The sequence below is a fragment of the Rutilus rutilus genome (genome assembly GCF_951802725.1).
Source record: "Rutilus rutilus genome assembly, chromosome: 7".
Taxonomy (NCBI): Eukaryota; Metazoa; Chordata; class Actinopteri; order Cypriniformes; family Leuciscidae; genus Rutilus; species Rutilus rutilus.
The window spans coordinates 8,513,786-8,539,542 of NC_140221.1; the positions used below are offsets into that span (position 1 = coordinate 8,513,786).

General features: G+C 37.3%; 1 protein-coding gene across 2 annotated transcripts in view; it reads left to right on the forward strand.

Moving 5' to 3' along the window:
• The first annotated feature begins 4,918 nt into the window (after positions 1–4,918).
• mcama (melanoma cell adhesion molecule a) overlaps positions 4,919–25,757 on the forward strand; it is a 60,210-nt gene continuing 39,371 nt past the window's right edge. For both annotated transcript variants that reach the window (XM_084413079.1, XM_084413080.1), the window contains exon 1: positions 4,919–5,031. In XM_084413079.1, coding sequence (XP_084269205.1) covers positions 4,950–5,031 — 82 coding nt within the window. In that variant the 5' untranslated portion in view covers positions 4,919–4,949. The remainder of the gene's footprint in view (positions 5,032–25,757) is intronic.

Genomic DNA, 25,757 nt, shown 5'->3' on the forward strand with positions numbered 1-25,757 from the left:
AGTAACCAGTCCCACCAACATGCGGGCTTTAGCATATCATTACTATGCTGCGAAGCAGGGGTGACTCAAGAGAAGCCATACAGGTTATCCCTGTATATTTTTCTGTTGATATGAAAAATCAGGTACATTTAGCAAAATAGCGGGTCAATATATGTATATGATGTATATTGCGATGTTATATATGCCTTTCTCCACTGGCGTTCTAAGTTGGTCAAAGCGTTTCTAAGGATACTGATTTTTAGAAGACTGAGATGGTGAACGGAAACATGGTTTGTGTAACAATGACAACACATTATTAGCTGCTTGATAGCGTAGTCAAGGAAAAGGTTGATCATATTAATTACCGTAATGTGTGAGAGCGATACATAAAACGCACTTCCATTCTGAACCATTGACTTATAGACGAGCTTGTATAATTCCTTCTTCCGCTTCTTCTTCTGAATCAGTTTCTGGTTCAGACATATATGCTGAATAAAAACAGTATTTCCACTTGCCATTGTGCAACATTTACTACAGTAAAGTTAAGTGAGTGGATAAGGTAGTCCGAGCTGGTGTGAGTGAGTGGAGGCGGGGCTAATTTGCAGATTCATGAATCCCTGTATACTAAATGAAGCAAGGATGTAGAGTTACATTCAAGCTATTTTAAAGCAACACTAAATAACTTTTCCTCTTCGGTCGCCCTACAGGTTGGAAGCGGAATTGTTCATTACCGCTGTCGTAAATAATTTAGCTTACCGCAGCCTACTGTCGCACACACGCTCGCTGTTTATCCAGCAGCGGCTTTGGAATGAACGATGTCCACAGACAAGGTAGAGTATGTTGCATGATTTTTTGAAAGTATGATGTATTGCAACATCAGAAACGAAGAAAAACAAAATAATGACTATTGTAACACTTGCCGTAAAGCAAGTCAAATTTGTAAATTTGTCTCATTCGAACTACAGAAACGCTACCCGATCTGGCAAACTTGCATAGTGCGGTTATAGCAGATATAGGGCCGCAAAGTGAATGCAGAAGTACCTTTCACCCTGTTACGACTTGATTAACCACTGAAACGATTTTGGAAACATTATTTCAAGGTAAAAAAAAAAGGTCTTTAGTGTTGCTTTAAAGCATGAAGATTTTTTTTTTTTTTTTTTAATAATTTTCACAGGAAAAAAAAGGTTTAGATATGTAATTTTGGTGATCAAAGATGAGTTTTAAGGGATACAATTATTGACTAGGGGGACTTTAAGATATGTTAACTATCTCTTTAAGATATGTTTGTCAATAATATTTTCTCTGCGAATCAACCCACATCTTCTGTCTGCTGGAACCTGTTACACTGCTATGAGACACACAGATGCTGGTTAGATTAAGTAACTTGGACAAGATTTAAAGTCCCTGTGAACCGGAAGTTGCAAATGACTTTTCTCCAGTGTTGTGACGTATTTCCAAGTGAAACGGAATACTTTAGCGCTCCTCCTCTCCATCTCTGCTCATAGCAGGCTAACGGTTTGAGGGGAGTGGTTAAGCGTTTTCAACCCAAGCCGTCAAACTGACGTCATCAGAAAAGGAACGCCTTTCCAGACCGGAAGTAACTTTTCAGATTTTGATTAAAGATTACGACGGCAAACAATTTTTTTCTGTGTATTAACTTGCACGGATTAATTGTTCACCACAAGACTAGTAATATACCCTGGAAATCCAGTGTTCTCGCGAGAGAGTAATGATGCTCATTAAATATGCCCTTGGGCCCGAGCTGCACCAATCACATCGGGTTATCTGATATAGGCGGGCCAGAGACGAGCTAAACAGATGACGACAGCGCTGTGATGTAGAAGTCATTAGTAAACATTGCAAGATGGCTATGGATGAACAGCAGTTGTTTGAAATGGCTTTGGCCGCTACAATAAACGAGTTAGACTTGGCTTTTTATCTAAAAGGGGAACAGAAGACAGCGCTCAAATCGTTCCTTTGCAAGAAGGCCGTTTTTGCTGTTTTGCCGACCGGATACAGCAAGAGTCTAATCTACCAGTTAGCTCCGCTGGTAGCTTAGCGTATGGGGCTTGTTGTGATTGGTCGTAGTGTTATCCAATTGCGTGCAGTGAGATTTTCAAATGCATTAGTCAATGACAGACCATTAATCTTTCAGATTTAGGTCTGGATTTCCAGGCTACTAGTAATATGCGCTAACAAAGTAAATAGGGTCAATTTTGATTTCATGTCGACTTTAAAAGGAAATATGCAACAATTTAGGGGAGAGGGAACAGAGACATCCAGTGAAAGAATGCAGGGATTGTTTTAAGGATGAATAATGTATATATAAATGTGACAGTGAAATTGTATTTCTTCCTTTAGAGTGAAAGAGAATGATTGTGGACAAGAAGATGGAACGTAGAAGAGGGAAGGGAGGGAGCACAGAGAGAGAGAGAGAGAGAGAGATCTGAATTCTGAACATCAAAGCTGTACGATTCTCTTTTTTTCCCCTCTTTGGTCATATATGATTTCCTTCAGCGGCCTCAAAGCACACTTATAAGTGTGAGGGCTCCGTGTGTGGAGCCCCTCAATAATACTGACCTGGATTTGGTTCACTGCCAGCTTTTATTCTAATTGCAGCTCAAGTGCACTCTGTTAGTCTTAAAATATTTAAAAATAGAGAGACTTTTCAATTTTCAATTACATGAATGTTACACTTCACTCAAAATGAGATTATGCTCCAAGTTTTCAGATTTGATTAAAGGGATAATTCATCCAACACTGACATTTTTTGATATCATTTACTCACCCTCATGTTGAGGTGTCAAGAACCATCAAACCACCATAAAAGTAGTCCATATGATTTATGTGTAATATTACAAGTCTTCTACAGTTAGTAGCTTTGTGTGAGGAATATAACAAAATTCAAGCTGATTCATTCATAATCTTTCTCCGAAAAGGACATAAGCTTGAAAACACGAACCTCAAACGTAAACCTGACTGTTTTTTTGACCAAATGTCATGATTTTGATGTTCATCTTGCATTATTTGATTATGTATTCTGTGTGTGCTGATGTTGATAAATTGGTTTGATATGAAACGCTTATATTTCCTATTTATGTTCATAATACAGAGTGATTGTTTCGCTTCAGAACAACTGGGTTTGTTTCATGTTACCTTTATGTCCTTTTTGGAGCTTGAAAATTTCCATTGCCATAATATGGACAAAAACAGTTAAATCATTCTTCAAATAACATCTTTTGTCTTATACAGAAGAAAGAAAGTCAGGTTTGGATTGACATGAAAGTGAGTAAATCCCTTTTAATTACAGTGTTTCTTACACAAAGTTATGCATGACTTAAAATAATTTGGATTTTTTTATAACATGCCCTGATCACAATATGATTTCGTCGTTTGAAAAAAGCAGCGTGAACATGCAAAATGTCTCTGTGTTTTATTGAAGAACGGAGGTTATACAAGTATTGAACATCAGGCTAAGTAATGACAGAATTTTCATTTCATTTTTTAATCCATCTATCTCTTTAAAGGTTATTGAAGATCTTAATAAAAATGGGCTTTATTGCTGCTCCTTTTATGCTGCACTCTCATCTTCGAGCTCATATATATTGTCGAAAAAAGACAAATCTGTTTACCTTATTTCCCCTCAAGAACTAAATGAGCACTTGAGCTCATGAATGAATGTTGTGTTTTATGGCCCAGTTTTGAGTAAAAGGCGCATGGAATGATGGCAGGAGGCTGGGTAGACAGCTGGAGGGACAGCCCTCCTCTGGCCCGCTCCCTCTCTCTCTCTCTCTCTCTCTACACACACACACACACACACACACACACCCCTCCCTCCAGCAGCTGTTAGCTAAGGTGATAGAGGAGTGGTGATAGCAGTAGAGGTTGTTAACAACCTGCATGCTGACACATTGGGTTAGAAGTCCCTCTCCTAAACCAACACACAACCATCAGCAACACCTCCTTTCCAGAACAATGTGAACCATTTTTCTCTCTCTCATGGAGAGAAGTCTTTTTCATTAAATAATAATACAATTCTGGCTCCAGGAAAAATTCCTGACCAGAGACTTGCCAGAAAATGATCATTTAAATTATACAATTATTTTGTGTATTAGAAGTAGTTACACTATGGCTTTAAGTCATTGTTTAATCCAGTGGTCTCAAACTCGATTCCTGGAGGGCCACAGCTCTGCACAGTTTAGCTCCAACCAGCTCCAACTCACACCTGCAAGGAAGTTTCTAGTAATCCTGAAGACCTTGATTAGTTGGATCAGGTGTGTTTGATTAGGGTTGGAGCAAAACTGTGCAGAGCTGTGGCCCTCCAGGAATTGAGTTTGAGATCACTGGCTTAATCAGTCAAATGATTTTACAATCTGATATCAGAGCAGTATTAAATTATATCTATCAGAAATTGCACTACAATTATTCAAAACCAGTAGGCTATTATTCATGTAGCTACTACCAACGAGAACAAACACAAATAGCACATAATCAATTATATAAAGGCCCTCCTTACAAACAACTGTGTTTACCATGGTATCAGATGGCAATTATTAATACTGTGGTACTGACCAAAATACAATGGTATTTACTTTAACTAAAAAAACATGTCAATGTCAATACACATGCTATTAACACGGCACCATGTCCAAAACATTCAAGGAAGGCACTTTTTGCTAGGATATCACATATAAACATTAAGGCGTACACTAGCCTATTTCACGCGCGGGCAAACATAACCTATAATGAGACAAAAACATATGATTTAAACCAGATTTATTTTGTAGGGTGGGGAGCATTAATTGAATGTCCCAAATTTCCTCCCACTCGCAGTGGGACAGTAGCCTACAATAGTGAACAGAAAGGGAGCATTTGCAACTCGACTCCATCTCCCTCCCTCCCTCCCTCCCTCCCTCTCTCGCGCTCCTCCTGGCCAAAACTGCTGAGCCCCTCTAGTGCGCTTCATTCAGATGGATAACTTGAGAAACATGGCTCTGCCAAACACTTCACTTTTACTGTTTCTTCTTCAACTGTGCGCTATTGCGTGGCAAGGTAAGTCAATTTCACCTCATCTTTCCTTGCGGCGCTGTTTTTTGTTGTGGTTTAATTTCATGAGAAACTTTTGGAGCGTTACGACCGCGCGCGTTTGAATGGGATGCATGCGATTGTTTTAGGATGCTGCAGTTATACTGTACCACATTGTGCGGTGTTTAAAACATTCTGTTTGTAATAGCCTACAGGAATATCGTCTGTTTAAAGTTACTTAGATCACATTTGTAAAGCGTTTTTACCTTGGCTTTGGTATTCGCGTCAGAAAAGTCTGAAGTTTCTCATCAAAACACACCGCACGTGAGCTAATAAATACGTTAAGCTTGTTCAAACATAGAGAATTTATACTAAAAATACATAGTACTTGTTTGTACAGTAATACAATATTGCTTTTAAATGAGCAAAGTTCATTTTTCTCATTTTCCTTTCATTTTCGTATGCTGAATTTGCAGAAAACTGTACGTAAACTGTTAAAACTGGCATTGATACAAAACCAGCAGGTGGACTAAGTGCTTTAAAACAGTGATTTTTTTTTCTTTCTAAAACATCCTACGTTTGGCATTTCTTAAAATATTGAATCTTATTACCCTATTTCATCTAGTAATGCAAAGCAAATATGTATTTAACAAAGCAAATATTTAAAGAGGTTTCATGTTAATAACTAGCCAATTTGCAGTTTCCTCTGGTGTTATGAAGTGGTTCAGATCATGGGACTGGTCACAAATACAGGCTTTGTGTGTCTGTTCTCAGATACAGTCTGTGGAACTCATGTATAGAGGGCTCAAAAATCTGATGATATGAGAGATTCTCACAGTGATAAGTAAGCTGTTCACAATATGCTACTCAGTTGTATAATCATACGTTTGTAGACCTAGATCCTCAAAACATAAAGCTTATATCTGTGCAAATTGCCCTACATGACCTAGACGACTACCGAACCAGCCCTTCTCATTAGGGAACAGATGATGGACCCCCACTGCATAATCCTCTCCTTGTCCATCTATATCTATCCCCTGTTGTGTTATCCGACTACTTTTTTGTCCATCCTTTTACACTGTTTTCCGCCTTCGTCGCTTTTTCTCTTTCTCTCCCAACATATTTTGTTCAGTGGATCAGGACTCTCCTATAATGCTGGTTCTTGCAAAGATTCTTAACAAGCCCTTTTCCTACCTTCTGTTCACCCTTGTGTTAATAAGGTCCCTCCAGTTCCCCAGCAGATGAACCAAAGCTGTCTGTCCTGGGATTACTGAACACCCCGTCAGATAACTGCCCCTATGATTAAGAGGGGTCACCTTGCTCCCTCAATGTGAGGGGGTGATTTTTCATCTAAGAACTTGACATTGAAAGTGTCATCCTTGCAATTTATAGTGACTGATGTGGATGATAGAATATGTACTGAAAAAAGGCGTTGATTTAAAAAAAAAAAAAAAAACTTTTTTGTGTAGATTGTCACACGAATAACCATTTATTTTGATTACCGTAAGCATAAAAGACCCAATATTGAAACAATATCAAATGATAGTGTATATAATAACATTATATATTAATATCACTCACACACACACAGAAAAACCTCTGTGTGTATATATATATTAATAGTAGTCATAGTGTTAATAATATGAAATATTATTAGGTCAAAATTATTAAATTATAAAAATAATTATACATTTATTAGTCATTTAATTGTTTAATAGTATTTTTTTCCCTTTTGTGTAAACTGATAACCTGTTTATTTTAATGAACAGTATCAAATATCATATTATTAATATTCATTTTATAAAAATTTTAATACTATTTCTGTCATTATATTATTCATGAAACCGCCATATTGGTCTGCTTTCACGGCCACAGCAAAAGTCCAAGAGAAACATCTTCATATCAAGGCCCCGTCAATCAAAAGTGAAAACCGGAGCTCTAGTGAAAATCCTAATATAGGACATCCGCCAAAATATGCATTTTTATCCAGATGTCCGTACTCATTCCCTTAAGTTCGTGTGAGCTGCATTGTGTGCCAGTGACAAAGATGCCTTGCCTTAGACTTCCTGCTTCCCATAGCAGCCCGTGACCCACAGTAGTGGCGATACAATTGAGTGGCTGTTTGTGGTTTGAAGGGGTTTCTATGCCCACAATCTTGGGTTGAGCCCCTGTCTGTCACTCTTGACAGTGAATGTCATGTAAAAGCCTGTGGGCTTATTGTTTTGGCCTGGCAGAAGGTGGAAATCAGGGAAGACCTCTATAGGGATAATCTGCATTGTTGTTTTGCAGTTCAGCTTCAGTGAGCAACAACATGTGGATTAGATGAAGATTGAGACCCTTACATATTGGAGTTTAAACTGTCGGTATTTGCAACTATGTGGTGCTGAGTATATTGTTCATGCACAATTGTGTGTTATGGGTTTGGAATATGAAACATCCCTGATGCATATTGAATCTGATTGATGGGAAGGTTCATCTCAAGTTTAAGAGTTAATCTCTTATCTAATCTAATCACACTGAGCCTTTAATGATTCTTACCAGCAGGGGGCAGCAAGAAGGCAATTACCTGAACAAAACTAAACACTTGTGTTACTGAGTAAACATGTATGCATGCAACAAATATGCATTGTATTTGTAGAAGGTCTGTTTGATTGCATGCTTTGAATTGTGCACTTGTTTCTTACACCATAACTCACATTTACTGCACTATCACTGCACATATTTTCCTTTCGAAGTTCAGTTTGAGGTATGCAGTGCTAATTCATAGTGTTTAACTGTAGATTCTATCAGTATCACATTTAGTCAAAAAGACATTAGCGTGTACTTGGATTTACATCTAGTTTCCTTTACCTCAGTCAGATCATTTCTTCCTTATTGTGACATGATCATGACATGAAGTGAAACAGTTTATCGAAAAGAGAAATTTTAGGCCAGGGACTTGATTGGTTGAGGGAGTCGAATGTAAGAAAGGGGTGGGGTTTAAGAAGTCCAGCATACATCACCACAGAGAAGTCTGTTGTTTCACTGTTAGATCCAGTTATGATATTTTGATTAAAAATTACAAGGTCAAAACATTTTTATAATAATGAAACATATGTAAGCAGCGTGAATCAATTTTGTATTTTCTGTGCCACCAAATGGAATCGCAAAAATAATGACTGTTTTAATGCAGGTTTCCTGAACCGTCACCCTGTCTGCCATTGGTTGGCCAACATACAGTGGCTGAGTAATTGAAAGCCCTCATCTTAAGGAAGCCCTGCATAAATAGGCTGTTTAGACGACTTTGTTCGTGGGCGTTTGCATAAGATGTGTTATTACATTTAAACACAACTAGATCGAGTGCAACAGAATGGAACAGAATACATTTTTATAAAAATAGAGCTTTTTTTAATGTGACATGCCATGTTAAAATTACACAAGACCTGATGAGAAGTCCATCTCAATATTTCGCTGTACTGTAAAACAATTCTTACCAGGTAAATCACTAATACATTAACAAATTTTTAACAAATGAGACCTTATTGTAAAGTGTTACCATATAAAGTACTTGGATGCATCCAAACCGACACTAATGAGTCATTCATTAAAGGGATACTTCACTTTTTTTGGAAATAGGCTCATTTTACAACTCCCCCAGAGTTAAACAGTTGAGTTTTAACGTTTTCGAATCCATTCAGCCGATCTCCGGGTCTGGCGGTACCACTTTTAGCATAGCTTAGCATAGATCATTGAATCGGACAAGACCATTAGCATCTCTCTCAAAAAAATGACCAAAGAGTTTCGATATTTTTCCTATTTAAAACTTGACTCTTCTCTTTAAAACTTTGCTGCCGTACCATGAGTCCAGCAGGCGTAATGATATGACGCAGGGCCTGAAAATAGTCCCCAGCTCTGTAACTTCAACGTGACCGGGACTAAGTTTGTCTAACCTATTAGACCTATTTTCAGGCGCTGCGTCATATCATTACGCCTGCTGGACTCATGGTACGGCAGCAAAGTTTCTTGATTATTACACAGGAATGAGAGTATAGTTCCTAGCCATATCAGCCTAGAAAATTGCTACTTTTCATTTTCCGTCTGTCTTAGTACACGATGTAACTACAGAAGAGTCAAGTTTTAAATAGGAAAAATATTTTGAGAGATGCTAATGGTCTTGTCCGATTCAATGATCTATGCTAAGCTATGCTAAAAGTGGTACCGCCAGACCCGGAGATCGGCTGAATGGATTCGAAAACGGTAAAACTCAACTGTTTAACTCTGGGGGTGTTGTAAAATGAGCCTATTTCCAAAAAAAGTGGAGTATCCCTTTAATGTTCACCCTGGTAAACCACAAAAATTCACTGTATATGAATCACTGAAAGGTCAGGCAGTAACTATGGTGACCATTCAATATTTTACACCTGTTAACAAAAGAATCATCCCATCAAATCCACTAGACCCCTTCAGTGCTCAACCACAGAACAGCCTTTTACTTTCAAACATAATTCAGTATTTATCAAAATCTCTTTTGATCATATCCCTGAAGTCAAGGTTTTGATCCTTCTTCTAAGATTTCCCTGAAGTGATGAGCTGAGACAGGCTAGACGACAGCACCGCAGGCCAAATTCTTGAAGTCACCCGCTTTGAATTCAGCCAAAACAATGGCATGAGATTCCTCAGTTAAATGCCTGTATGTATCAGTAGTAGGAAGCAGAATGGGGGGATGGTAGTTGGAGGTGTACGTGAGATCCACAGGTGAGTTTACAGGGTTAGATCACTATCTGATAGAGGTTGCTCTTATCAAAGCCTTTTGCCTTGCCAATTGAGTCACTGAAAGGAAAAGCCTCTGTGTTTGTCATCTAGTCTTCATCTGAGCTGTATTTGAACAAGGAGATAGGCTACCTTTAAAGCAATGACTGTTTCAAGAATGAAGAAAACTTTGTCTAGTCATTTTGCGAAGGAATCCAGTCTGGCTGCTCCTCATTTTTTGTTGGCTTACTTTTTACAATATTAGTGTGGTCTGGGAAATGTGTCAAACTTGCTGTGGCCACGAGGCCGTCGGAGCTGCCAGCGGGTCTCATGTTACTTTATTCAATGATCTGTGTAGATTCTTGCATTTTCAGGGACGTTCAGAGTGGCACAATCTGCCATCGTAGCAACATTTTGATCCAACTAAAGAGTAGATGTGTAAAAACCCTGGACTTATAGTGATGGCATGTTTATCAGAGTCAGATGTGGAGACTGACCACATTAATGAAGCGTGAGAATGAATAACAATCATCCAAGTGCAACGAAGGGGGTGAAGAATTTACAGTGGACGGATGCCAGCTCTTTTTGCCCCTCTCCCTCACTTTCTCACAGAATGTGTTTTTATTTTTTATTTTAGAAAGCTGTAAAATGAATCCAAAATTAGATTGGTCACACTCAAATTGTCCCAGTTTTTTTTTTTTTTTTTTTTACAGGCTGTTCAGTATAAAAATAAAAAGAGCAATTTCTCTTAAAGGCATAGTTCAAATGAAACTTCTGTCACCATTTACACACTAATCTATTTGACTTACTTTATTTTGTTGTAACACAAAATGAGATATTTTGCTGAATGTCCAGGCTGCTGCTTTGCATAAAATGGAAGTGAATGAGGACGGATGACGTCAAGCTCCAGAAGCAAGAAAACACCATAAAGTGGGCCATATGACTTAGCCTGACTACGTCAGACTTCGTACTTCCGCTCAATTTCATTTCGCTTCTGTACTCAGTCTGAGACAGCGTCAGAGCTTTCTGTTTTACACCGGTCTGAAAACAGCCGGGCCAATCAACGAACAGAGGGCGGGCTGAGAGGCGTGACGTAGACGCTGATTGTACCGTGGTGGATGCGTAGATTTACTTCACATAATCTGCAAAAGTCGTTCACAGCCATGTTCACTCCGGTATTTCACTCGATGGTTTTGTTTTCGCATCATACATGTGTTTACAGTGGAAGTTAGATGCGGCTGAGCATGCGCATAACACACGCCATAACCAAACGTTATGTGATTGGCTTACGGGTAACCAATGATTTTAAACTTCAGACAAGCGCCCCCTAGCAAGAGAGAAAACACTTCTCTATTATGCCATTCCAGACTCTGTCTACGAAGCAAAGTGAAGTAGCAGAGTCTGGTATTACCAGGCTACATATGACTTGTCTATATACAGTATATGTAGTGGTCTGCTCCTTACACAAAGCTTTTAGAATATTATTCATGTAATATCATTAAATTTCTTGTCCGAAACCAAAAATTATGGACACTCTGGCATGAAAATCACCACTGAAAATGATTCTTTTAAATTATACTTCATTGGTATTTTCTACACAAATTGTAAAATTATAATATTTGTCTAAATTATTACAAGGTAAAATCACATTTGTGATGAATAAACTGAACAAGTGGTATGGATGCTTATGGTTATATGTTTTTTTGTTTTGTTTTTTTTGGAGCTTGACAAGTCTCTTCACCAACGTTAAAAAGTTTGGGTCAGTAGGATCCAAGGCTATTATAGTTTTGCATTTTTAAATTAGTTTTTATTTTAATATCATTTTCAAATTTCCTATAAATTTCAGTTTAGTTTTAGTTAGTTTCATTAATGGTTTTTTATTTTGTGAACACATTTCTATTTAGTTTTTATATATTTAGTTTCAGGTTTAGTTTAAGTAATTATAGTTTAGCAGAGTTAACAGAACACCTCCTGTTAAAGAAATGTAATTTCAGCAAAGTTTAGTGTTTGCAGTTTACAGTTAACTCTTGTGAAAACCTCTTAATAATACAAATAAAATAATTGTTTGAGGATGAACAAAGAACCAAACAAATGCAACTAAAAAGTCACAATTATTCATTCATACTCATTCATATTAAAAATGAAATCTTGTTAAACATGGTGTATGAAAAAGATATGCTATGATTATTATGATTATTAAAGGTTATTTCTATGATTAATCCTTTCAAACATGTATTGATCCATTTATGCTTTTTGTCTATTGCATCGTTTAAAATCATATACTCTAGTTATACTCATTCTCATACATTTAGTATACTTCTACTCTGACAACTGTACGTCTATTTCTGGGCTATAGACATGCTATTTGTTTTTTCCGTTTTCTGCTCAGTGTGGTATCTTGACTAATATGTGTGGTAGGCCTATCTTGTTTTGGCTAGTTTCACATTAGATGGTTATCTTACCTGGAATTAAGGTACAGCTATATTTGCATAAGGTCTAGACATAATACTTATTTGGCCATTTCTGCTTCTTAGGGCTGGTTCACACAGAAAGCGATTTTGCTTTGAAAAACGGAAAAAAGACGCGGGGAGTGGAATGGAGAAAAAGCGCAAGGTCTCGATACACGTCTTTTAAAAGTTAAGAACGTATTTTAACTTGAGTGGCGCATTTTTAGAACGTCGTGTCATGCACGTGATGCTGCAAAATACGCGAGACTCGAGCGCAACGGTCATACATTGAAAAATAAAATAGCGCAGTGGAATGGAAAAAGTGATTTTCCGGTACAGAATGAGAGCTTATTAATTACGAAAAGATTCATTATTTTTGCTAATTATTATTTTGTTTCAGTTGGTTTTTCAGTAACTGTTGTTAGTTTCGTTTAGTTTTAGTTTTTCATTTATGTTGCAATTTCTATTTTATTTCAGTTTACGAAAAGGTTTTTTGACCAATAGTTTTAGTCTTAGTTTCAGTTTTCGTTTACGAAAATAACCTTGGTAGGATCTTTACATTTATTCACCCATGCATTAAATTGATCAAAAGTGACAGTAAAGATATTTATAATGTTACCCAAAAATCGTACTTTCTAAATCATGGTTTCCACATAAATATTTAGCAGCACAACTGTTTTCAACATTGATAATAATAAGAAATGTTTCTTGAGCACCAAATCAGCATTTTAGAATTATTTCGGAAGGATCTTGTGACACTGAAGAAGACCGTGAGACATTAAAACTTTTGATGGTAGTGTACATGATTTTGTTTTATGGAAAAGAGCAGTTTGGACATTTTTTTTTAATATCTACTTTGTGTTTCACAGAAGAAAGGAAAGTCACACCAGTTTGAAATGACATGAGTAGATTCATTTCTAGGTGAACTATCCCTTTAACATTGAAAAATGTAATTATTAGACTGCTGACTATTACTTGCTCTGTTCTTTTATTTGAAATGGAAGGAGGACATTTTCCCCACCAATAACATTCATAAATAATCTCCTTTTGGATCAATAGCAATTATATGCTTCATGCAACAGTGTTAAGGACACAGCTGTAGACAGTTTTTTTAATGGCATTAAAATAAATGGGAAAAACAGTATGTACTGATAAAAGGCTTAATTTTGCACACCATGTCCCTTGTGATTCTGTGGCTTTATCTCATTATTATTCTCCAGACTTATAACCAGCTTAGCGCACCCTTCCAAAATGCACTATTTAATTGGTTGAACGCAGCCCGTCACTTTTGGAGAGCCCCATCTGTGGGACACGTCACTGGCCAGGAACCGATTCGGGATCTGGCAGAAATCCTCACAATGCAAATGGGATTTCGGAAGTCCTCGTATAATGTTTTCTCCAAAATCTCCCTCTAAATCACTGCCTCTCATCCACCCCTCTGCCTTTATCACTTTCCATCTCTCTTTCTCTCTCTGTTTACCATAAAATCCACAGACAGCTGCAAACACCTGGTGGCTAACTCATTCTTGAGGAGGCAGATGTGGATTTTTTTTTTTTCTGGATGCGTGTGAGTTAGTAGGTTGCTCATGTTACAGAAATCATACACCACAATAGTAGCACCTCGAGTCTTGCTGTCTGCCCCCATCCCCCACGATCTTGGACGCCTCCTCCCACATCTCCCTCATGCTCGCATGCCCTTCACTCAGGCTTGGCTACCGGCCCATTCAAAGGGAGCTAGGGGCTTCAGGCCCTTCATGTGTTTTACTTTCTCCAAAATCTTTATTGATTTTTGCAGGCATACCTGCAGTCGCTGTGTTTGTGTTTCAGGTGGTTTCAAGGTAATTCTCAGTGGTCCTGCCAAATAACCTATGAAGACTGTTTACTTTGAGTGATGTTATTAGTTAACTTGATTTTTGTATTTGTGGTATTTTGGAAGAAACTACGAGTGGGGTTTTGCCAGGCCATTGTTAAGCAGTTAAATGTTTTTTTTTAGTACGTTGGTGGCTGGTTGCTTGCCTTAAAGGGACAGTCAACCCCCAAAATGAAAATTCTGTCATGATTTACTCACTTTTTTTGTCCATATAATTGTAGTCAATGTGAAACCAAAACTATTTAGATATCATTTATGGGTGGACTATCTCTTTAAGAAGAACCACTTATGACTGTTTCCAAAAAAAAAACTTAAGTCTACAGAAGCCAATTAAATTTTTTTTTTTCATGACTGGACTTTTTTTTTTTAAACACATCTTCTATGATGAGCATTATTTTAAATTTGAGCATTAAAATGTGACAATTGTCAGGGGGATATACCTGTCCTGATATTATAATGAAGAAAAAAACGTCAGATTTATAAATGAAACTCTTAAATAAAACCTACTTTGGCAAACTTTGACCTGCAAATGCGACCATCAAATAAAAATAATGAGGATTTTATAAAAAAATCAACATGAAGTTGAAGTAGTAAGAAGGTGCATGTTTTTTAAACTGGACTTTTAAGTGGACACCCTTAATTTCTTCTGAAACAAACATTTTGCAGTTCTGTTTGGTGCTGTTATCGTGGCAGAAATTACACACCTTTAAATATATCATCATAAGCTCTTCAGGTGTTAGTGGCATGTGATCCTGCACACGTCCTATTATGTGGTAGAATGGCACAAGATGTATTTCAGTGCTTTTTGAAATTTGATCAAGCCATATGTCATCCTGCGTCTCTACACGAGTATCTTTCTTGACAAAAAAGCTGTCGAGACATTCATTGTGCTTTTCTGCTGATTACTGAAGGCAAAAATTCCTCAAGAACCACCACACCCTTTACATCTCTTTGTCCTCCAGCATGTTATACTCTGTTACCATCTTGTCCATACTTTCTTTCTTTCCTTCTCATTTATAAAACAAGTCTTCTAATTATTCCTAAGAAATATGCAGGAACGTGCAGAATTCTTAGTCAAACTTAATTGGAAAAAATTAAAAATATCTAAATTGAAGGAATACAAATAGTCCACAAAATCTGGGACATCTGACCAGATCTTCTAATAAAAGAAACCCCAAAAAATGTGCAGTCTTGTTTTTTGGCCCAGTTTGTCCAGAATTTCCACCTTTTGTTGTACAGTATTTATCAAGAATATTTATTTGAGTGCATCACTAATATAATGTGTTATCTTTTAACTTGTCTTTGCTTTTAAACATCTTGTATATATTCAGCACCATATGTTGTTGGAGACACCAGATTGTGTGGGCAAATTATCTTTTGGCTGAAGAGTGATGAGTCCACTGTCTGATAAATATCATAGTGGTAAAGGTTAGCGCTCACTTATTTCAGTCAAATCATTGAAACAGAAGTAAACAGAATGTTCTTCATCTTTGAAATGTCATCCAGAACCACACGAACAGTTTGCCCTTTCTCTCCAAGAGATGCATCTTGTTGGAGTTGGATTTTGGGGGGTGTGCAAGGGCACAAAAGTAGGCTTTCGTTTCATCAAATATATATTAATACAGATGTTCCCTGTCTGGGATAAACTGCTCTTTTCTGACCAGAACACTGTCATATTGAAAACCCAGATGCTCTGCAGCAGTTCAAACTTGCTGCTCTTTGAGACTAATTCATGCTCAGTTTCTCGTTTTCAAACTCTAAACAGCATTCTGTAGAAGAAACTGTGTAGCTGATCAGAGATCTGTTGAAGGGGTAATATCTCCCAACACCCACAGTGGTGGCACTGTGCCAACATTCTGCCATCAGCAGTCCTCTTTTCATTCTTTCCTCTACTCCCCGTAGATCTGATAATCAAGCATAGTGGGTTGATACTGGCAGATCCAGTACCTAGATATGAGTGTGTGCATATGCACATGCATATTCAATAATGTACTCCCACAATTCATAGCCCTACTCAAACCCTGCTGTTGTGCTAAAGCAGGTCTTTGTAGTTGCTCTCAGCTGGAAATATGACTGGTAATAAAGGCCTGTATGTAATTTGGTGCCATTGGACTGTAATTTATAGACATTCTTTAGGAACAAAGTCAATAAGCCTTTGCTTTACCCATTGTATGCGTTTGGACATAGTAAATATATACTAACAAATCTGTAACACCTTTTTTCAGATTCTGTTGTCAAATTTAAGCTGAAGCGTGCAATTTCTATCAGCAATTGGTTGGACAAACTAGTAAACAAAGCGTTTGTAAATGTAAACGTATGTAAGGTATTTTTCATAGCACCACGGAGCCATTTTTTTCACATTTCAGGAGTCACCCTACGAGTAGCTTACTTTTAGATGTATAGTTCGTCTTTAGAAATTGTTATTTTTTAGAAGATTTAGCTAACTATGGTAATGGTCGCAAGTTCCATCGTTACCAACAAAGTTGACCGATTTGGCGTTTCCAGAAACCATAATTCGAACAAACATTCGCAAATAGCGTCAAAACTTACGTGGTTGTAACTACAGCTCTCGAGCTGAGGATAGAAGCACAGTTTAGCCGCGTTTCCAGAAATTACCCAGAACAGTTTGTCCCAGGAACTCCCCCCCACCATCAGTGGCGTAACTTTGTTTTAAAAAGTTGGTGGGTCAATGCTAACACAATGCTAAATCATAAATCAGATGTATGTACAATAACATTACGATGTCCAGCAATCGATTTAAATAGTACATTGGGATTAATTTGTCGTTTAATGAGGTTCTAATCCATACTCGTATATATATATATATTTTTTTTTATCAAAACCGATTATGTTTATCAGTGGTTGTATATCAGGCAGGGACACGTTTGTGTGCATTTGGTTTTGTAATTTCACCGGAACGAATAGAGAGTCTCCACAACGGATTGAAGCGCGCGTCCGAGTGAAGACTGTGCGCGAGCCACAAGAGAACACAGTATCCGCGCCACTGATCGCAGCGGCAACGAGCACTTTGATCACTTGATTTAAAAAACAACACATTTCAGCGCTAGATCGCCTCTTATTTAACAAACGAACTAAATGAATGCTCTGCTAGTTAACTGGAGATGTTTTATTTATTTGTATTGGTACATTCGTGCCGTGAGATGTTTCAAAAGTGGTGGGGACAATATCGACCTTAGCAAAAAGTGGTGGGGACATGTCCCACCGGTCCCACCCGCAATTTACGCCTATGTCCCCCATACCTGTTGCTGTCAGGTTTCCATCGCAGTCTAAAGTACCGCGAAGATTAGGCAAATTAGTCCGGTGACATAGGACGGCGTGGTACTTTCCAGTTCGCGCTGGATTTCATCCTCTGAATTTAAGCTTAATAAAGCCTGAACCTTGTCGTTGGTCCATCGGTCGTATTTTTTAAACTGCATTGCTGATTCGAATAGCAGACAACTCTGACTGCAACATGACTTTTAAAAATGGTGGTTGAAATATAATGCTGCGTGGAGTCAACCAATCAAAATGCTGTGTGAACTCAACCAATCAGCATGTTCAGCACCCAGGTCCCACCCCTGAAAGTTTCTGAACTTTGAAAAAGTACTACCTCACCAGCAGGGACTTTCTGCGGGGGCATGTTTTTACCCGGAATGTTTTAGACCCTGGTTCCTGCGGTCGAAACACACCGAGTACCACCCCACAGTTCCTAGTTCCTGGGGAAAGTTCCTGCAGTGGAAACACGGCTAAATAGATTTTGCTCTTGGGTTTTCACAATAAATTCTGTCTACATATTGTGTAAAATTTTATTTGCGGTCATTAAATTATTGTGTTATTTTGTATTGTGTTCATCCAGATATTGGTCAATGGATGAACCAATATAAATAATAGCATTAAAACCCATAATAGCATTAAAACCCATTAAAGAACTCTAAGTGTGACTAAGTGCAACAGACATTTTGGTTTATTAGGGTTAGGGTTATTAAAGCCATTATTTTTTTATCTTGTTAACGTGGTATTTGGCGTAGTCTTTACTCACGTATAAATGCGGTTCATTTCATTCAGTCAGCAGTTTTCTCCACGTAACATAATTTTTCTCACATGCTGCTGTAACAAACTGAGAACCACTGTCGTTTTGCTTTAATTGTTGTTTGATTCATCGCAGGTTCCCTCATATGTCATACTCCGGGGTTCCCGTACGCATTTATGCACATGTGCAAACCTAAAAAATTACGCTGATTGTTGAAATGCTAAAATCTAAAAATATTAAAGTGTATATATAGGTATTTATACCATGGTCTGGGTGAATACTCGATTCTGATTGGCTGCAGGGTGTCCATTAAAAAGTGATAGAATACACCTAGTAAAGGAGTTCTGGTGAAACTGACTGTTTACCGTTCGAAATTAATAAATAAATGCGCTGGCTACATCAGCTGTGAGTAACCATAGCAACAGGCAGTCAAAGTATCCGTTTACAATTTATTGTATCAAAACAAACATCTAGTTAGCCGTTATACACTAGCCTACCTGTGTGTTTTAATTATAGGTTAAAAAAAACGAAAGTGTAACGCCCATGGCTAGACAAGCCTATAACTTACATGAAAAAAAATACGTTAACTTTCTGGCTCGTAAGTTAGCTAAACTGAAGGGTTCTACGAGCTGAGCGGACTATAAATATCTCCGGTTGCTAAATAAACTGCCAGGCGTAACCAGGGAAACCAAGTTATTGTTTGTAAAAACTTTAGATTTCGATTGTAAAACTAATTAAAATATAAACTAATGTTTTAAAAATGTGTTATTTGGCAAGTGACCATGGTATAAGCGGGTTAATGCCCTTCGAGGTGTCCATTGTCAGGTATTAATGGACGGTTGCCTCCACCGTCGTCCATTAATACCTGACAATGGACACCTCATCGGGCATTAACCCTTACTTGAAAGATATAGAATGTACTGAATGTTAGCTTTCTTATTGTGCCCAAGAGCACTATCTATTTGAGTCCACGTCATTTTAACAAGAAACTGTGCTTCTATCCACAGCTCGAGAGCTGTAGTTCCAACCACGTAAGTTTGCGACGTAACTATTGTTTTGGGAAATGCCAAATCATTCAACTAAGTTGGAAACAACGGCATTTGCGACTATGGTTGACTAATGATGTTTTTGGGAAACGCACCCCAGAATGTAACCTAAGTTGAATTTTCAGAATTTGCTATTGAATTTTACAAATAATTACAAAGAAATGGCATTTAATACATTAAATTAAATGTGAAATTTTGAAGTGGAAAGATTGAAATGATACTTTCTTGTAAAACCTACTTCTTAATCTTTGTTTTATTTTCAACTCTGAAGAATAATATTTTTTCAATATATTTTACAACATATTTGCTTGGAAACTAGTAGTGGCTAGTGGCAAAACTGTACTAGTACAAATGGTGGTTAATTCTGCATGGTGGATAAATGTAGTGAATGCACTGTGACCATCAGCTGTCTGAGTACATTTAAAAAGTACGCTAGCAGAAATCAGACAAAGACCAAAAGGATCATTAATGACAGAATGCCATATTTTACAGCAGCAACCTCAAACCGCCAAAAACTGGATGGTTGCAGCAAGCCTATATATCAATAGTTGACAGTGGCCATTTTACTTCCAAGGTTCCCCCTGGATTCTGGATGCAACTTTTGCTATTCGATCCTCTGTTGACATGATCATTTTATCTGGCACTGAAAGGTAACATTATACACCAAATATTTTACACTGAGGCCAGGGATGGTCTTTGTGGTGAGGTAATTTTTTAAACTATAGGAGATACACAAACGTTACGCAACAAATTTGGCAATTAGTGTGAACATACTATTCTGCTGGATGGATTCACTGTAATTTATTTAAACGCTGTGTACCTTAAAATTCCTGGCCTTTTGGATTGTTAATATGAACTAAAGTGCCATTTATAACAGAGAAAGACAGACAATGTTAACATTTCATAAGCTAGGCACCAGGCAGTATTACTCACATGGAAATGGTTACCAGTCAGAACAGCTGGATTCAGCCAAAGGAGACGTCTTACTCAAGCCTTTTATTCACTGTGAGCATATCAGACCAGACATGGCATGCAGAATTATGTCAAAGCCATTGCAAAGAATTGAGTTTCCATGTACAGATCAGACTGTTCAGATTGTTCTATCCAACTTATGCTGATCAAAACTGACAGCTCAGACATTTTAGCTTTGCTTCTAAGAAAGAAAAATCACAAATGAGATCTCTTTGTCTCAAATGAGACTACATGAAGAGCAGATTTAGATCGCATGAGTCTTCAGAAGAAAAATTGGAGTTTTCAATATGAACATACAAATTTGTCATCAAATTCTTCAAAGAACGAATGATCTGAGTTTTGCTATCCACATTTATTTTATAGCTCTATATTTCTCATAAGGATTTTTGGGAAAAAAACATCTGATGTTGACCTTTAACCTCTTTAACCATTGCTCTCACGTCTCTTGTTTTGCAGCTTCACGCGCATGACACAGCATTCTAAAAACACGGCACTCAAGTTAAAATAAGTTCAACTTTTAAAATACGCATTTCTATTTTAACTTTTTTGTTTCACTGACCTGCAGCTCGTGTTTTTAACACGTTCTTTGTGAACCGTCCCTAAGGCTGCATTTATTTGAGCAAAAATACAATTGAAAAGTTTCAGTTATGAATTCCCTTATGAACTGCTCAGTATATCAGTGCAAAAACCTGCATATTCATTAACCACCCACAATCCATTTTAACTAGGAGCTAAAGAGCAGCATTAAGTCAGTGTATCATTCCTTTCGAACATGCCTCCTTTTTATGGAAATGAGGCTTACGTTATTTAAAATACAGTTTGTTTGTTTACAGCAGCGTTTATTCATCAAATGGTGATCAAATGAAGGAGAAGAGCATTATATCCAGGAACTTCAAAGTTATATTTTTTCGTTTTTGCCTTTGATAGGGTAGTTCATGGAGAGGCAGAAAGCAATAAAAGAAAAGGGAGGGGAACAGAATCAGGAAAAGACTACAAATGGGACACGAACTTCAGCAACTGAAGGGCTTATGCACTATATGTCGAAACTTTGTCCACAAGGCTTAAAAGAGCATAATCAGCCGATTCCTTTTAAATGAACTCCATGAACATCAAACAAAAGTTAGATTAAGAAAGGTCATTGACAGAAGTGAAATTGAGTATTAGCAGAGGAGATGAATGACAAAAATCAACAGATGCAGCTGTCCCTCAGCTACCACGTGTTTCCCTCCTAAACCTTGAAGGAGACCCTTGTTTTTTGGACACTAATATACTGTTCATCTTTACGCTACCTCAACCAGGTGGTGTCGAAACACTCGTGGATGCATTTAAAGTATTCATGTCAGGCTTAATCAAATACATGACTGGATAACAGCAACAGGGAGCACTGAGTTGAGCTCACCCATGTTGACAGAATTCATTTTAGAAGAGTAACTCAGTAGAGCTGTGAATAGGTTATATGGGCTGGGAATATGTTACAGTAAAATAGGTCCATCAGTGGAATAGAGAGTTATATAAATCCTTGTTGATAGTGAATACGTGCAGTCGTTGAGAGTATATCCTTTCCCTCACAAATTATACAGACACCATGGCGCAGGACTTCCTAAAGTGGGAAGCCTTCTTGGTTGGTCTTGGGGCCTGTATTTATGTCTGATGTCTTTTGTCTTTAACCTATCACCCTATAAGTGTCTGCTTACTGAGTCGCTCTCATGGGCCTCTTTTTGTCCCTTAGGGGCCAGATTTATGATCTGCCTCAAAATTTGCCTCACGAGTCTGGACTCTTCCTTATTACATACACACTTTATGCTTGCAAAGGTTCAAGTAACTGGATTGAGTGCAGTGTGATTTTATTTTTCATAAAAACTTTGCAAAAAATAGCAGCTTTCAATAAAAAGGTCAATAGCATGTAAGACTGTATTATAAAGAATAAATTGTAAAAGAAAAATCTGGTTTAAATGTAGTTAAAAAAAACTAAAAATTTCTTTGAAAGTGCAATGACTTGAAAAGGTTACACAGTGTAACCATCAAGTCAAAAAGTAGTTATATATTTGCTTTATACCTTGGTAAAACAAATATATTGACCTTGGTATTTTTGATAAATGAAAAGATCCGAACAAAAAAATGAGCATGTGACATCATGTGACCCTCATATCGCCTGACACTCTATTACAACTTGAAAGTATGTGCATATTGTGTGTCTTGGCTGGAATATGACCTCACACCTTTACTATCAGGTACTGCTATCTGATGTGAAATATGATATGCTGGACAGAGCTGAATGGTTCTGCTCTCACAAAGGCAATAGATCTTTCATTTTGACATATTTCTTTAGTAAATGACAGGGTCCCATGTGTGTCATCATGGATGGGGTTGTTGTGATATCTGCCCTCTACAGACCAGCTATCCCATTCCCAATATAGTATCTATCATTGTGCTGGACTGAACACTTTTCCTCTTGGTTTGGTTGGAGCACTGCCACATGTACAGACCCAGAGGGTTATTGTGAAAACTTAACTGATCACAAATCAGCATGAAAGAGCAAAGTCTATTAAAACCTTCTCATCTGTTTTTTTTTTGAGGTTTTACCTTCTTTTTGTGCAAATGTTAAACAGGCTGTAACCTTTGTGGTCTGCATCCTATTTAATTTAATTAAGGTTGCTCATAAATGTAATTTATATGCGCTTAGACACTGAAACAAAGACTTTTAAGGGCTTTGAAATCCCATAATCAAATGGTTGCAAATTTCTGATGTGTAAATGAAAGAACAAATTAAACACTTTTTTATTGTTATTTGTTGTTGTATTAGCATTATGTTCGAATAAAAAGAGAAATTGTGGCGTTTAAATATTGCTGAAATCTTCAATGTTACTGCTACCCTTGACCCAATTGAAGGCAATATTGAATTATTCCAAAGACCGTCCCATAACCATTAATTCATTATAAAAGTCAACACAAACGGCTTGGATTCAAAGATTGATTACAATGATAATGTTATAGCAGCTGCATCTTTCTTGACTCAACTTGAAATCCACTCAGTGTTGTAGATTTATCTGAGTAAAGAGAGGAGATTGTTGTCACATACCCTCTCTCCAGCAAGACTATCTGCTAAATATGAATTGTATGAAGACTGAATTTTATTTAGTCCTGTAGGCCTACATGGAATCTGCGACAAAGTTCCACATATTTTCACAGAGCATGTCCACCAGACATTGTGTTTTATGTGTAATAATAATTTATAATTGAATAAAACCAGTTGTTTGTAGATGTTAACATTTCCCAGTGTATACCAGCACTCCAAACTCCACCAATCTACCATTAATCAGACAAATGATTGTCCCACCCCAGACTCCTGCCAAACAATGTTTAAAATTTCATTGAAATCAACCTGAATTGCTTATGTATAGTAGTCTCTGAATATTAAAAATAAATTGGTTTAATTTAATACAAAATAATTGTAATTACACAGTAATTATCATTAATTACACTGTTTTAAATAAATGTAAAATGATCATACTTTCAGCTACATTACTATAGTAGGTCAGCTTTTATTTTTGTTTAAAATATCCACAAATTTTTTTCCCACAATTAGTGCAAGAAGTGTTCAGATTTATTGTGGGCCTTAACATCAGTAACACTCAGCATCACTTAGCTAAGTGTATTGCTTTCTTTATGAATAAATCATTCAAAGTCTCATGCAGGCTCTGAAAAGCCTTGTTAAGACTGTCAAGTGTTACCATATTGACATAAGAGAGCACCCTCCATATGACATACATGATTAACACCTGATTAATTATTCATTTTTTCTGGAGGGAGCACAGCTAGTAGCTGCTGATCCCTGTCACATGAAGAATTTTATCCAGTGGTTGTTCGGACACAGCTTAGTGTTTTGTAAAAAAAAAAAATCATATCCATTTTTTTCTCTGTTAGAGAGTCTACGGAAGTGGAAATGAAGTCCTGAGCTAATTCTGATGCATGATCATAAAGACAAAAAGCCATTTTGTTATAGCCTGGGCCCTGGCGTATGGATTTCTGTAAAGGCCAACAAGTAGTTCAGGATGAGTCAGTGTGAGAGTACTCACAGCACAGCAAGCCGGCTCCGCCTCCAACCGACTGGCATCTGCTCTCACAGCTGACGCCAGGAACTCCAACACCAACATAACCAAAACAAACACACAACGTGATCAAGCATTTCATTATTGAGATGAGGGAAACAGGTACAGGACTCTCACTCTCCTGTGGGAAACTGGAGTGGAACCCATTTGAAGGAAAGCTAACTCTTTAGCTATTTAACTGTGCAAACTTCGCTGGATGTTCAGGGTTAGAAACAGCTCTATCATCTATAGCCTGCTCCCTGCTGTCTATTATTATTCTCTTATGTGCACCAAGGCTGCATTTATTTGTTTAAGAATACAGTAAAAAGTGAAAAAATTCAAAACTGATTTGGTTTTAATATATGGACAAAATTATTTATTCCTGTGATGGCAAAGCTCAGCCTTTACTCCAGTCTTCAGTGTCACATGATCCTTTGGAAATCATTCTAATATGCTGATTTGCAGCTCAAGAAACATTTCTTATGATTATCAATGTTGTTTTGCTGCTTAATATGTTTGTGGAAACCATAATACAATATTTGTTTAATAGAGATAACATTCAGAAGAACAGCATTTAATATAGTTTTTTTGTAACAGTGCATCCTTGTGGAGTAAAATTAATAATAATAATTAAAAAGTCTTTGACAACTGACAGCACACTTCTGAATGGCAGCGCGTGTAAATAGTGCATTTAATTGATAAGATTAACAATGAACATACATTATGGTGGTGATGCATAACTAAAATTTCATCCGTCTACAAAAGTAGTCCCACTTCAAAATGACAATGTAGGTAAAGTTAAAGCTCATAAACATAATTACTAAAGAATTCATGTGCTTTCCGCTATGCATCACTATGCAACACAAACTGAGTGATGGTTTTCTGTAGCAATTGTGAACAGGCCACAGATGCTGTTGATAGAGGTTACCTTAAATCTTTTTAGCTTGAAGCTTTGCTTTAAAATGAAAATCCCTTCCCTCATTTAAAGTCATTGGGCCTGTTTACACCTGGTCACTTCATGCATTTTCTCTGATTGGATAGCCATCCGATTGTTAAAAAAGACCAGGTGTAAATGCCCACCGAAACGCTTTCACGGCGGATTTAACTGCATTCACTCAAACCACTTCAGGAGGTGTAAGAGTAATGTAGAGTAAAGAGCGTGTTATGCCAGCTACCGGTCACATATATGACAGCAACATCCATCGTCACAGATATGACCTGCCACAGATGAGCATCTCTTCAGCAACACACTGTCGCAAATGAAACTGAAAGTTCCACATCGCATCCGGAAACTCAACACACAGTCAAATGCATTAAAAGTAGTAAGCGCTATATTCTCTCACCAGTGCTGATGCCGCTCTTTCTCCTATTGCAGTCTTTGATCTTGAAATTAGCTAATGATAAATAAAATACAGCTCATATCTGGTCCTTTTGTTGTGTGAAATCCATTCAATTTCCATATAGTACGGGAATTGATTATCGGATTTATATTCATTTTGCGGAGTTACATTTATGTGGCCAAGTGTAAATGGAGCAGTTTTAACAAATCAGATAGCTATCCGATAAAAAACA